This window comes from Hypanus sabinus, chromosome 2, assembly GCF_030144855.1.
Source record: "Hypanus sabinus isolate sHypSab1 chromosome 2, sHypSab1.hap1, whole genome shotgun sequence".
NCBI classification, from domain to species: domain Eukaryota; kingdom Metazoa; phylum Chordata; class Chondrichthyes; order Myliobatiformes; family Dasyatidae; genus Hypanus; species Hypanus sabinus.
Genome location: NC_082707.1, coordinates 165,364,756 through 165,379,749, shown reverse-complemented (window position 1 = coordinate 165,379,749; position 14,994 = coordinate 165,364,756). Strand labels below are relative to the sequence as shown.

Here is a 14,994-nt window from a genome sequence, read left to right as displayed (position 1 = left end):
CATTCCACCAGCCCCTTCACCTCCTCTGTATTCCTACTTATTGTTATTGATGAGGCCATCCACTGTTGTATCATCCACAAACTTGATGAAACCGTTTGAGCTGAATGCTGCAACACATTCATGCATCAGCAATGTTAACAGCAGCGGCTGAGCACACAACCCTGGGGAGTACCTAAAGTTTAACAGCCTAGAGATAGTGCTCTCCACATGGGTGACTGTGGCCTTTCAGACCCAGTGAGGACAATTTCCACACCATTTTCTGGGGTATAATGGTGTTAAATGCCCAACTGAAGTCTATAAACAGCAACCTAGTATATAAGACTCCATTTTCCAGGTGGGAAAAGGACAGTGTAGAAGGCAGTGGCTGTGGCATCATCAGTGGATCGATTTTTGAGCAATAAACAAACTGGAAAGAATCCAGTATAGCCTAGAGTCAGGCTTGAATGCACTCCATGAACAACAACTCAAAGTATTTCATAATGGTTCACGTTAATGCCACAGGATGATAGTCATTTAGACAGATTACTATTGCCCATTGTTAGCACTGGAATGACGTTTGCTGCATTAGAAACTGAAGGGACAATGGACTGTTCCAGAGAGATGTTGAATATATCCATCAGCACCTCTGTTAGCTGGGCTACGCAGTCTTTCAGAACCCAATCTGGTGCTGTATATTATCGGGCCCTTCAGTTATGTGTGGATTGATCCTGACCAAGATCTTCCTCACCTCAGTTTCCAGGGTGCCTGTTCCCCTGGAGTACATGGGTGCCTTCCTTGCCAGCACCTTGTTTTGTGAAGACATTCACCCTGAAGAGGAGTGAGGCACACTTCCCACATCCAGTAAGATGAGCGTTCAACTATCCTGCCTGTCATCCCTACTCTTCTAATCCAGCTAGTAAAAGGAAAGGAAAAACAATAAATAAACTGGGGGTGTGGAATCAACCTACAGCTTTTCACTTTCTGTCACTCAAGCCTGTCCTCACAGAAACCTCGAAGAGCTAAAGCCTCGCAATCCCCGTTCTAACACTGTCCAGGCTAATGATGGCTGCTCTGCTTTCCCCTGCTTTATTTTAATTTGTTCTTGCCAATCAATCCCGATCAGTGGATCTCTGATTGACCATTACAGTGGTATTTAACGTGCCGAAGTAAGACATTTAGCTTGACTAATCTCTGCAAACAGGAGTTTTTATACCACATGCAAATTTTCTTGTAAAGGGATTGTAAATTTTGTATATCATGAAAATGTCATGAAATAATTAAGGCTGATTAAACTTTGCTTGTGTATCTTGAGATGACAAGAAGATAGAAATTATGTTTAAGCTTTTTCCATGTCATAACTAAATTGTGAGGGGTGATTGATAAGTTTGTGGCCTAAAGTAGAAGGAGTCAATTTTAGGAAACCTAGTAAATTTATTTTTCAACTTAGTCCCCCCTACATTTACACACTTAGTCCAGCGGTCGTGAAGCATATGGATCCCTTTTTTTGTAGAAGTCAGTGTCTTGGACCTCCAGAAGTGGTCCACAGCTGGGATGATTGATAAGTTCGTGGCCTAAGGTAGAATGGGATGAGTTGTATAGCTCTCGTTACATGCTCTTGCAGTTGAGTGATTATGCAGAAAGTTTGAAGTTAATAACTCATTTCCTTCTGTGTTAGGCTACGAACTTAGCAATCACCCATGCTGTGGACCACTTTCTGGAGGTCCAAGACGCTGACTTCTACAAAGAAGGGATCCGTATGTTCCACAACTGCTGGACTAAGTGTGTAAATGTAGGGGGGAGTACGTTGAAAATAGATGTGCTAGGTTTTCTAAAATTGACTCTTTCTACCTGAGGCCATGAACTTATCAATCACCCCTCATATAATTAGGATTACAGACACCTCTGCATTACAGCATGGAGTTGCATTCCAAGAAAAGAATCTGTAACACAAAGCCATCCCATCTATGCCTGCATTAAGAAATGCAAATTGATAAAATAAAATATGTACTTATCTATTTGTCTACATTTTTTCATTTAAATTCAATCAGAACAAATTTCTTTCTGTATTTTATTTTTTGGAAGTGATTTATGAATTCTCTTACTCAAATTGTCACAGCATGGGGTTGCCTGTACCTTGAAAAAGTTCTCCAACCAGATCGTTGAAGGGTATATTGACATTGCAGGAAATGTAGTTTAGATTTACAAGAGTGCTATCTATAGTTATTAGCAAAATCTATTTTTTTATATCCATTTTAAAATGGGAAGGTATTGGTAAGATATGTGCAGGTATGCACCTTGCCAATATGTTTTAATGTGCTTAGATTTCTCTGTGTTATATATGTAATAAAGTAATGCTATATATTGGTTAATGTTAAGTAATTATTTTGTTGCAGAAGTGATTTCTGATTTTTTTTTGTTCTTCAAATAAGGTTGGATTAGGAAAGCAAGCTGGTACCAACACACAACTCCTGTACGTGACAACAGGCGTTCTACTTCAAAAAATTATCAATACAAAATGCTTGACTGAATTTACACACATCATCATTGATGAAGTAGGGTATATTTAATCAACTTTTTCATCCTTTATTTATAAAGCATGAATTTGTGCATATGTTGTTTTCACTTGTACCTTTACGAATTAATATTTTTTTTCAGTAAATGAACAATTGTAATCTTTTATATAGCTATTCATAATAATACCTGGCAGTCACAAAGCTGCTTTAAGTAGGTCTGCTATTGAAAAGGACTGTGGCTGATCTGATCTTGGCCTTTACTACTTCCTCCAGCATGCCTCATTCATCTGTTGACCTCAGATCCATTTTTCTTGTTCACAGATGTTTTCACTGATTCAGCTTTTGCAGCTCCTGAGAATTAAGAATTCCACAGATCCTAGCCCTTCTAAAAGGAGAAATTTCTTTCTCATTTCAAATTGAATAGAGAAGATCTGATTCTAAAATGATTGTTTCTAAATCTTGATCGCCTTATGAGGAAACATCTCAGTATCTACCTTGTCAAGCTCTTTGGAATCTTGCTTCAAGAAGCCCATCTCTTACTTAGTGCAGGGATAATATTTTAATCACCCTTCTCCACAACCCAAGGAGCCTGGAACCAGGGTATTATGGTCTCATTATAAATGGGCTGTTATTTCTCTCACAAAAGTTGAAGGTGTTGTGGATAGTGTGGAAGGCTGTCAGAGGTTACAGCAGGGCATTGATAGGATACAAAACTGGGCTGAGAAGTGGCAGATTGGGTTCAACCCGGATAAGTGTGAAGTGGTTCATTTTGGTAGATCAAATATGATGACGGAATATAGTATTAATGGTAAGACTCTTGGCAGTGTGGAGGATCAGAGGGATCTTGGGGTCCAAGTCCATAGGACGCTCAAAGCAGCTGTGCGGGTTGACTCTGTGGTTAAGAAGGCGTATGGTGTATTGGCCTTCATCAATCGTGGAATTGAATTTAGGAGCCGAGAGGTAATGTTGCAGCTATATAGGACCCTGGTCTGACCCCACTTGGAGTACTGTGCTCAGTTCTGGTCACCTCACTACAGGAAGGATGTGGAAGCCATAGAAAGGATGCAGAGGAGATTTACGAGGATGTTGCCTGGATTGGGGGGTGGGGGCATGCCTTATTAAGACAGGTTGAGTGAACTCGGCCTTTTCTCCTTGGAGCGACAGAGGATGAGAGGTGACCTGATAGATGTGTATAAGATGATGAGAGGCATTGATTGTGTGGATAGTCAGAGGTTTTTTCCCAGGGCTGAAATGGTTGCCACAAGAGGACACAGGTTTAAGGTGCTGGGGAGTAAGTACAGATGGGTAAGTTTTTTTTTACTCAGAGTGGTGGGTGCATGGAATGGGCTGCCAGCAACGGTGGTGGAGGTGGATACAATAGGGTCTTTTAAGAGACTTTTGGAGCTTAGAAAAATAGAGTGTTATGGGTAATCCTAGTAATTTCTAAGGTTGGGACATGTTTGGCACAACTTTGTGGGCTGAAGGACCTGTATTGTGCTGTAGGCTTTCAGTGTTTCTTTGAGATGAGCAGAGTGTTTTCCCTATGTACCATGGTGAATCATTGGAATTCTTTATTCAAGAGAGATGAGGATTTTAGTTGCTGAGTAAACATAATACATTGATTTTATAGCTTCATACACATTCAGGGTATCAGTAAAATTAGTACAGTAAAGTGGTACTGAAGTAAACGATATTGATGAATGACAGCAAGGGGTCAAATAGCATATGCCTGTTTCTATTATAGTTATGGTTAATTCTAGTTTAATGCCAGCTCACTATGACTTCTTCAAAATAAATGATTTTTTAATTAAATACTTATAATGTTCAGTTTTAATCAGTTAATGGTGATCATTTTCCTTTGTATAGTGTGTTAAAGGGCTAATGTTTTGCAATTTGCTTCTGATCTCTTCATCAGCTAATGTCAAGTTAGATGCTTCAGTTACTTAAAAATGTGGAAAAGTTGTTTCCTTTTGTGAGAAAATCTAGCATTAGGATCATTGTCTACCAGTGGGAACAGTACTTGGCTTCTTGATTCATTAAAAATAGATCAGTTTGTTGAGTTCTCTTCCTCAAAGTTTTGTTTAAACAAGGGTCTTTGAATATTTTTGTGACAAAAGTAGATGAAGATAAGCAAGTGGGTGAACGTCTACTTTGGAGTTGAGGAAATGATCAGATTGTTTAAAATCTTATTAAATGGCGGAGCTGGTTGTAGGCTGTTCTGGATCTCTGTTTAATTACTGATTCTTGTGATTTTTCCAGGAGTCAAAAATGATGAGCTTTCTGACTTCCAAGATTTCAGTTCATTTTAGAGTACAAATGAATCTGCACATACTGAGCAAATGAAAAGAGCTGAAAAACAACACTCAGAGGGGAATTAATGTTAAGGGGTGTAAGACAAAGTGATAAAAGATGGTGCTTCTGTATCACTTTTATAGATGAGATGAAGAAAATTCCTTAGATGGTGATTAATTAATAGGTTAAGTAATTAAAATAATTGCATCACGTGGGTTATGTCTTAATACCGAGGCAATCAGAAAGGTAATAAGGCAGTAGTTTAACTGCTATAGCACTTACTTCCATTGGGTGTTTTTGTTAAGAAGTGAAAATCTTATCAGTGGTTTCCAACATTTCATATTAGCTGAGCCTTGCTTCTGCTTCATATATTTACATGTAAATTGGCCTTGGCCAAATTGGGTTTCGGGATAGGGTTTGTCCTTATGAGTAACCATTCACCATTGTTGGACATAAAATAATTTTGCTAAATCTTTCCACTCAATAAGTGACTAACCTGGAGTAGAGCACTTATAGGGGGTTCTGGCACATTTAAACCCATGCAAAAGTCTTTAGGAAATTTGACAGGAAAAAGCATAACTAATTCGTTTTCTGATGAGCGCACACCAAGATCTGGTGCTTATAAGCAAAATATGTGTACTGCAGAAATAAGTTCAGAATCAATATTTTGGATTCAGATGTTACTGAGTAGGTAAATGTTGCTTTGCATTGTTGAAAACAATCAGTACAAAAGTATCTGTTAACATATTAGGCAGGTTTGATGGCAATAGTAAACATTAACCTTTTTGATTAATTGGTGTAATTGTGTCCAGGTTCATGAGCGTAGTGAAGAAATGGACTTTCTGTTGCTGATTGTTCGTAAGCTGCTACGCACTAATTCACGGTTGATTAAGGTGAGATGATACTATATACCCCATGGATAACATCAATGCTGCATCTATTCAAAATATAGCTTTCAAGAATTGGAATGTATATGTTCCAAATAGGTTAGCTTGGGAGCATGTGTAGTCATTCAAAAGAATATACCTAATCCTTAAGGATCTGTTTTCTGTCTTTCTTTCTCTCAGGTTTGTTTGCCAGACTTTACTGGGTTGTGGAATAAATTAATTAATTTTGTTTGTGGCATGTCATAATTCACTATATAGTCATGTTTACGTAAGTACAGCAAGCTTATAAACCCAGAAAAAGACTTGTTACATTGAAATTGGCTCTGTATGAAAGTAGTCTGCTTGTCCTACTCTCCCTCCATGTATCCATGCAGATTAATTCTTTCCACATGCCTATCTAGCTCTTTTTATCAAAACTTTCACTAATCCCCTTTATTATGTTGCCTCTAGTTCTTGAATCCTCCACCAATGGGTACAGTATTTGTACTATTGGGAGCAGTATCGGTATGCACCATAATTATAAATACAAAACAAAAACAAAGGATATTGGAAGCAATCAAACTTGTGCACCAATGCCTCGAATTTTTCAGGAAGTGAAAAGAACTTTGTATGTACCTGTTGTGTCTCACCAATTTTTATCGATGCACCATAGAAAGCATCTATCTGGATGCATTACGGCGTGATATGGCAGCTTCTCTGTCCAAGATCACAAGAAACTGTAGAGAGTTGTAGACACAGCTTAGTATGTCACACAAAAAACTTGCATCCCTTCCATGGATTCTGTCTACAATTCTCACTGCCTTAATAATCAGCCAGCATAATTGTAGACCTCGACCACCCTGGATGTTCTCCCTTCTCCCCTCTACCATTGGATAGAAGTTTTTTTAAAAAAACCTGAATATATGTACCACCTTGGCTCAAGGGTAGTTTCTATCCTAGACATAAGAAATTCTATATATGCTAGAAATCTTCAGCAACACACACATAATGCTGGAGGAATTCAACAGCTCAGGCAGCATCTGTGGAGAGGAATAAACAGTTAATGATTTAAACCAAGACCCTGATAAAGGTCTCGGTTTAAAACGTTGACTGTTTGTTTCCTTCCATAGATGCTGGCTAACTTGCTGAGTTCTTCCAACATTATTTGTGTGCAGCTTCACTTCTGCTGTCCTAAGGCTATTGAATGAACAATCTACCTTGACATGGTCTTGACCTTGCACCTTGTTGTCTGCCTGCACTGCATTCTATAATCTGCATTCTGTTATTACTTTTCATTGTACTGCCTCAGTGTACTGATATGATGAAATAATCTGCATGGATGACATGCAGAATAAATATTTTCACTGTATCTCAATATATGTGACAATAAGTTACTTTACCAAATATTAGATTGAGCTGTACCAGTAGGGAGATAAACTATGATACTTTATGTCAAGGACAAGGTAAATGAGATAACAATCCTTTTGCAACTTTGAGAGATGGTGGGTTACGGAGAGAACTGCGTTTATCTGATTGACTGTAGATTATTTAGAAAAGCAAGCAATTGGAGACTGAAAGAAAGGCAAAAAATTGGAACAGAGTTGTACATCCATTTCCATGGGCTTGGTGGTTGCTTAACCCAAAATTATTAAGTCCTATTGACTATAATGTAGCAAGACCAAAGATGAGGTGCTGTTACAGCCAGTAGTCTTTTTGGATAAGTCTCTGTTGGCTTTGCACAGTGTGCTGGAACAACATTTGCCCATTCCTCCTTTCAAAAGTGCTCAGTCTGTGTCCAGTTAGCTGGAAGGCAGCAGTGAACAGTATTCTTCAGGTTTTGCCAGAGACGTTTGATCAGGTTAAAGTCAGGACTTTGACTGGGTCACACAAGGGCATCAATTTTCTTCATTTGAAGCCACTCCAAGATTGAGGGAGGAAAGCGAGAGGAAGAATAAAGGAACGGTGGGGACTACATGGTTCCGGAATATTAAGTATGTAGTAGAGGAAGGTGGGGCAGAACAAGTGATAAGGAGGACTCATGTACAGAGGGATGGTCTGACAGAGCATGGAGTCAAATGTGTTGAAAGAATAAGTAAATTTAGGAAGGACAACAAAATTCTAGGGGCGTATAGCCCGATGGGAGTTCGGGGAGCTGGGTTAAGCACAATAGGCAGCGATTCATACAGAGAGAGGAGAAATGGGTTAAAAATTCTATATCTCAATGCACGGTGTCAGAAATAAGGCGGATGATCTTGAAGCCCAAGTGCGAATGGGTAACTATGATGTTGTTGGGATAACAGAGACATGGCTGCAGGGAGATCAGACCTGGGAAATGAATGTACAAGGGTATACGTGCTATCATAGGGACAGAAATGTGGGCAGAGGGGGTGGGGTGGCCCTGTTGGTGAGGAATGAGATTCACTCCTTTGCAAGGGGGGGACATAGGGTCAGGAGAAGTAGAATCTGTGTGGATAGAACTGAGGAACAGTAAGGGCAAAAGGACCCAAATGGGTGTTGTCTACAGGCCACCAAACAGTAGCATGGATATTGGGTGCAAGTTGAATAGGGAGTTAACATTGGCATGTGGCAAAGATAATGTCGCAGTAGTTATGGGGAATTTAAACATGTAGGTGAAGTGGGAGTATCAGGTTGGTGCTGGACCACAGGATAGGGAGTTTGTAGAGTGCCTACGGGATGCATTCTTGGAACAGCTTGTACGAGAGCCGACCAGGGACAAGACTATTCTGGATTTAGTGTTATGTAATGAACAGGATTTGATAAGCGATCTCACAGTAAAGGAGCCATTAGGAGGCAGTGATCACAATATGATAAGCTTTTATCTGCAATTTGAGAAGGATAAGGGCAGCTCAGAGGTGTCAGTGTTGCAGATGAACAGGGGAAACTATGGAGCCATGAGGGAGGAGCTGGCCAAAGTTGACTGGACAGATAGCCTAGCAGAAAAGACAGTGGAACAGCAGTGGCAGGTATTCTTTGGAATAATGCACAAGGTGCAAAATCAGTTCATCCCCCAGAGAAGGAAGGATTCAAAGGGGGGAAAGGGGCCACAGTGGTTGACAAAGGAAGTCAGAGATTGCATAGCATTTAAAGAAAAGGAAGTATGATAGAGCTAAGGTGAGTGGGAGGACAGATGATTGGGAAGTTTTTAAGGAACAACAGAACTTAACTAAAAAGACAATACGGGGAGAAAAAAATGAGGTACGAACGCAAGCTAGCCAGGAATATAAAGGAAGATAGCAAAAGCTTTTTTAGGTATGTGAAGAGAAGGAAGATAGTTAAGAACAATGTTGGGCCCTTGAAGAATGAATTGGGTGAAATTATTATGGGAAACAGAGAAATGGCAGAAGAATTTAATGAGTACTTTAGATCTGTTTTCACTAAGGAAGACACAAGCAATCTCCCAGATGTGTGGATGGACCAAGGACATAGGGTAACAGAGGAAATGAAACAGATTGACATTTGGAAGGAAACAGTGATGAGAAGACTGATGGGACTGAAGGCTGACAAATCCCCAGGTCCAGATGGTCTGCATCCTAGGGTACTAAGGGAGCTGGCCCTGGAAATTGCAGATGCATTGGTAATCATTTTCCAATGTTCCTTAGATTCAGGATCAGTTCCTGAGGATTGGAGAATGGCTAATGTTATCCCACTTTTTAAAAAAGGAGGGAGGGAGAAAACAGAGAACTATCGACCTGTCAGCCTGACATCGGTGGTGGGAAAGATGCTAGAGTCCATTATTAAGGATGAAATAGTGGCATATTTAGATAGCAGTGATAGGATTGGGCCGAGCCAGCATGGATTTACCAAGGGTAAATCATGCTTGACTAATCTGTTGGAGTTTTTCGAGGATGTAACCAGGAAGTTAGACAGGGGAGATCCAGTGGATGTAGTGTACCTCGATTTTCAGAAGGCATTTGATAAGGTCCCACATAGAAGATTGGTGGGTGAAATCAAAGCTCAGGGCATCGGGAGGGAAGCCATTGACATGGATAGAAAACTGGTTGGCAGATAGAAAGCAAAGGGTAGCGGTGAATGAGTGTTTTTCGGAATGGCAGGTGGTGACTAGTGGGGTGCCACAGGGCTCGGTATTGGAACCACAGCTGTTTACCATTTACGTTAACGATTTGGATGAAGGCATAAAAAATAACATCAGCAAATTTGCTGATGATACTAAGCTGGGTGGCAGTGTGACATGTGATGAGGGTATCAGGAGAATTCAGGGTGACTTGGATAGGCTGGGTGAGTGGGCAGATACTTGGCAGATGGCATTTAATGTGAATAAGTGTGAGGTTATCCACTTTGGGAGTAAGAACAGGAAGGCAGATTATTATCTGAACAGTGTAGAGTTGGGTAAGGGAGAAATACAAAGAGATCTCGGAGTCCTTGTTCATCAGTCACTGAAGGTGAATGAGCAAGTGCAGCAGGCAGTGAAGAAGGCTAATGGAATGTTGGCCTTTATTACAAAGGGAATTGAGTACAAGAGCAAGGAAATCCTCTTGCATTTGTACAGGGCCCTGGTGAGACCACACCTGGAGTATTGTGTACAGTTTTGGTCTCCAGGGTTAAGGAAGGACATCCTGGCTATAGAGGAAGTGCAGTGTAGATTCACAAGGTTAATTCCTGGGATGTCTGGACTGTCTTATGCAGAAAGGTTAGAGAAACTGGGCTTGTACACGCTGGAATTAAGGAGATTGAGAGGGGATCTGATTGAAACATATAAGATTATTAAGGGATTGGACAAGATAGAGGCAGGAAATATGTTCCAGATGCTGGGAGAGTCCAGTTCCAGAGGGCATGGTTTGAGAATAAGGGGTAGGTCATTTAGGACAGAATTAAGGAAAAACTTCTCCCAGAGAGTTGTGGGGGTCTGGAATGCACTGCCTCGGAAGGTAGTGGAAGCCAATTCTCCGGATGCTTTCAAGAAGGAGCTAGATAGGCATCTTATCGATAGGGGAATCAAGGGATATTGGGACAAGGCAGGAACAGGGTATTGATGGTAATTGATCAGCCGTGATCTCAAAATGGTGGTGCAGGCTCGAGGGGCCGAATGGTCTACTTCTGCACCTATTGTCTATTGCTCTGGCAGGGTACTTTTGGTCATTGCACTGCCTAAAGACTAACTTCCTTCCTGGTTTAAGCTTGTGGCTGAGACGAGCAGGTTTTTATTTTTGTATTTAGCAGCATTCATATTCCCATCAAATCTGGTCAGATTCCCAGTCCCTGTTGCTGAAAAGCATCCCCATAGCATGATGCTGCCTCCACCAAACTTTACAGTAGGGATGGTGTTACCTGGCTGATGTGAAGTATTAGATTTATGCCACACGTACCACTTAGAGTTGAGGTCCAAAAGTTCCATGATGCACAATGTCTTGTAGGTTAGCTCAAAAATCCTATTTCAATATAGTTTATATTTAGAAAATGAGACAGTAGAATGTGAAAATAGTTGTGGGGTCTGGATACTTTTTCAAGGCACTGTGTGTAAATGAATTGCTCCTTTGCCTCGAAGGACTGTATAGATCTCTGGATGTTGGGAAGGGATGAGGAAGAAATGGCAAATATGGCATCTGGAATTGTGTGAGGAAAGCTCTGAGGGGAAAAAAGAATGATTGTTGGTGATGGAAAAGAGGATTTGGAAGTTGTGGAAGAAGAATGCCTTTCAGAATTCCAAAAGTGAAGGGTACAATGTGTCTGCTGATGGATTTCTATAATTTTAGTTGTTCTATAAAACATTTTTTGGATTTATCTATTATGTCTATCATGGAGATTTGGTTCCAAGCTATGAAATTAATGTTTTTCTAATTATTGCAGGTAGTCTTAATGTCTGCAACCATTAATTGTATGGAGTTTGCCAACTACTTTGCTGTGCCATTCCGGAATAGCCTGACCCCAGCATATGTATTTGAGGTGGAAGGAAACCCACACAGCATTGATGAATATTATCTCGATGATATTCAACATCTTCACTGCCCAGTGAGATTATTTCAAAATAAAGTATTGAATATTTTAACAAAAGGGCAATCTTTCTGCAAAATAGAACTGTTCTTTCATTGACATTCTGATATTTGATCACAGTGAACAGCATAGTTTGATGAAAAAACATGTTTTAATCTTGGTTATACAGTTGTGTTTGACTGGAATTCTAATAATCTATAGGATGTTACCTCAATTTGACCAAAATGGTTTTATGTGTAAACCTTGTGTGTATGTATATGGCTGTATTTTTATGAACTTGAGTCTAAATTATAGCAGCTTGCCTTGTAGGTTTCTGTAATATGTTGACTAAGCAAATTTTGTTAGATAATAGTTTTGTTAGGTTATTTCTTCAGTGGTTTGATTGGGGCACGACTGCGCTAGCACGTGGATGTCAGCCAGTTAGAACAGCGAGAAGAGTTTAAAAGGAGACAGTTTTATAGAGCGACTGACAAAGTTGGGGGAGACAGAGTAGGAACGCTTTGGCAATAACGGGTCAAGTTGAGTTAGGTTATCTGTGTAGAATACAGACAGGAAGTATGTATGTGAGGCTGGTGTTCTGTGCAGGGAGGATTCTGTACAGAGACTTGGATGGTGCAGGGGAAGGAATGGTTACTTCAAGTGCCAGGCTTTAGATGTTTCAAAAAGGACAGGAAGGGAGGCAAAAGAGGTGGGGGCGTGGCACTGTTGATCAGAGATAGTATCATGGCTGCAGAAAAGGTGGAAAACCTGGAGGGATTGTCGATGGAGTGGAAGTTAGGAACAGGAAGGGGTCAATAACTCTACTGGGTGTTTTTTATAGACCACCTTATAGTAACCGGGACATAGAGGAGCAGGTAGGGAGACAGATTCTGAAAAGGTGTAATAATAACAGGGCAGATTCTGAAAAGGTGTAATAATAACAGGGTTGTGGTGGTGGGAGATTTCAATTTCCCAAATATCGATTGGCATGTTCCTAGAGTGAGGGGTTTAGATGGGGCGGAGTTTGTTAGGTGTGTTCAAGAAGGTTTCTTGTCACAATATGCAGATAAGCCTATGAGAGGAGAGGCTGTACTTGATCTGGTATTGGAAAATGAACCTGGTCACGTGTCAGATCTTTCAGTGGGAGAGTATTTTGGAGATAGTGATCATAATTCTATCCCCTTTGCCATAGCATTGGAGAGGGATAGGAACAGACAAGTTAGGGAAATGTTTTATTGGAGTAAGGGGAATTATGAGACTATCAGGAAGGAACTTTGAATCATAAATTGGGAACAGATGTTCTCAGGGAAATGTACTGAAGAAATGTGGCAAATGTTCAGGGGATATTTGCATGGAGTTTTGCATAGGTACGTTTCAATGAGACGAGGAAAGGATGGTAAGGTACAGGAACTATTGTGTACAAAGGCTGTTGTAAATCTAGTCAAGAGAAGCAGAGCTTATGAAATGTTCAAAAAAACTAGGTAATGATAAAGATCTAGAAGATTATAAGGCTAACAGAAAGGACAAAAATAAAAGTACCCATTATAATTAAAACAGTTAAATGTGCACAAAGGTGGAGCTCAGATCTTCCAAAATCTGGAGGTGGCCAGGTACTCAGGGCACCAACTCCTGTTCAGTGATCACCAGTTGAACTTTTCATCTTGGACTCCATTGAATCACGCATTCCAGTTGGATTGAATCCTACCACCGGTTTTTTTAATCTTCTCTGTTCATCTCCCACCAAAAAGGGCCTTGACCTCTTTATTGTTCATCACAAAACCTCTCCGCCCAGTTTTCTCTGGAACCTTCTCCCAATTCCACCATCTTGATTGGCTGACCCAACATTCGTAAGCTGAACATCACAACCCTTATAGTTAGCAGTAACCCAAACACTACCAGCAGAATACACTGCTTCTACAAAAAGCTATTAAATGTAATGTCCCACAGCATTAGCAGTAAAATTTTAACAGTAAAATCAAAACAAAGCAGGAAATTTCTTAGTCATTCATGGAGACTAATGAAGCACTAGACGTCTTCAGAATTGTCTAAGTTAAATACAGTTTGATCTGACAACTTATATACTGAACTTGAGACAAAATGTGCAGAAATCAGATTGAGATTTAAAGCAGTCAAAGAAGGGAAAGAGTTCTGCTGAACTCTGGTTTTCAACAAGACATCATTCAATTTGTAGTTTAAACAAATTTATTGGCTTAATAGGTAATTAAGTTTTCTGATATGTCCATTTTTGGTACAGGAGCATAATGGGTAAGTTGCTATGTCTGGACCAATAGCATATAATATATTTCCGTGATCCTAGGTTCAGTTAGCGGCTTAATCTAGGGAATGATAGCCCCCAAACCGGCTGAAATTATGGGTGGATGCTGTGCGATGTGTCCCCGTTTTAAAAATCAGAACCAGGAAGTAACAAACATTACACAATACGCAGTTAAACAATTGAGCTTTATAATTCTTAATTTGACTGTATGGTTAGTAAAGAAACAAAATAAAGGACCCATTCTCATGAAACAGTCTAATGTGCAAACATTGGAGCTTAAGAGTGTCGTTCATTTGTTCCCATTGTCCTCCGAGTGTAGCCGATCCTCACTCCTCAGTCCACTCTGTCTGGCGGTCTACCAACTCTCTCCATTCACGTCCTCTCTCTCTTCATTGCTCCCCATGAAAAGACTGCGAAATCCCTCTCCCAGACACACAAGAAACAACAACATCCCGTTCATTGGCTAACATGCCCCGTTATCTCTAGTCATAACCCATACATTGCTGCTACAGAAAAACTATTACTGTAACCTTAGCAGTGAAACATTATTGAGAGGCTATTATGTTAGCAGTGAAACCTTACAGTGTATTACATTTCTATCATAGAAGTTCAAATTCTTATTTTAAACATAATTCCTTAAATTCAATTTCTGAACCTAACCAGCTGAATAATAAATCTAATGAAATAAAACTAAATTGGATTTGTTTTGCCATGATGATATTTCACCATCGTTAACTTTCTTCAAAGGCACAGTAAGACTCTTGAATGAATAAGAATGTGTACCCCTTTACTATCTTTTTCAAAGAAACCCAGAGTGGCCAGTAAATACAGATGATCAACAATGCCTATATTTCATAGATTTGCTTTCTTTATATGCATAAAGTCAATTTGCATTGTTTGATGTATTCTTAGTTACAGAATAATGATTCTTCTGTACTTGAATCCTAGGTTGTACCTCAATTTACCAATGATCCAAAAATTGTTCCTGAAGTCTATTCTATAGCTGAAGCTCTGATCCTCTATTTTGATGAGTTAGAAAATGAACAAAGCGAGTAAGTGACAGCCAGGAATTAATTTTTTTTTTGTTTTTACTTCTGGCTGTTATGGTATTTTGGCAATT

At 39.9% G+C, this 14,994-nt stretch overlaps 1 protein-coding gene across 3 annotated transcripts in view; it reads left to right on the top strand.

Moving 5' to 3' along the window:
- tdrd9 (tudor domain containing 9) overlaps positions 1-14,994 on the top strand; it is a 150,138-nt gene that overhangs the window by 43,130 nt on the left and 92,014 nt on the right. For all 3 annotated transcript variants that reach the window (XM_059958509.1, XM_059958514.1, XM_059958513.1), the window contains exons 5-8: positions 2,409-2,531; positions 5,597-5,677; positions 11,477-11,638; positions 14,823-14,926. In XM_059958509.1, the coding sequence (XP_059814492.1) occupies positions 2,409-2,531; positions 5,597-5,677; positions 11,477-11,638; positions 14,823-14,926 (470 nt within the window). The remainder of the gene's footprint in view (positions 1-2,408; positions 2,532-5,596; positions 5,678-11,476; positions 11,639-14,822; positions 14,927-14,994) is intronic.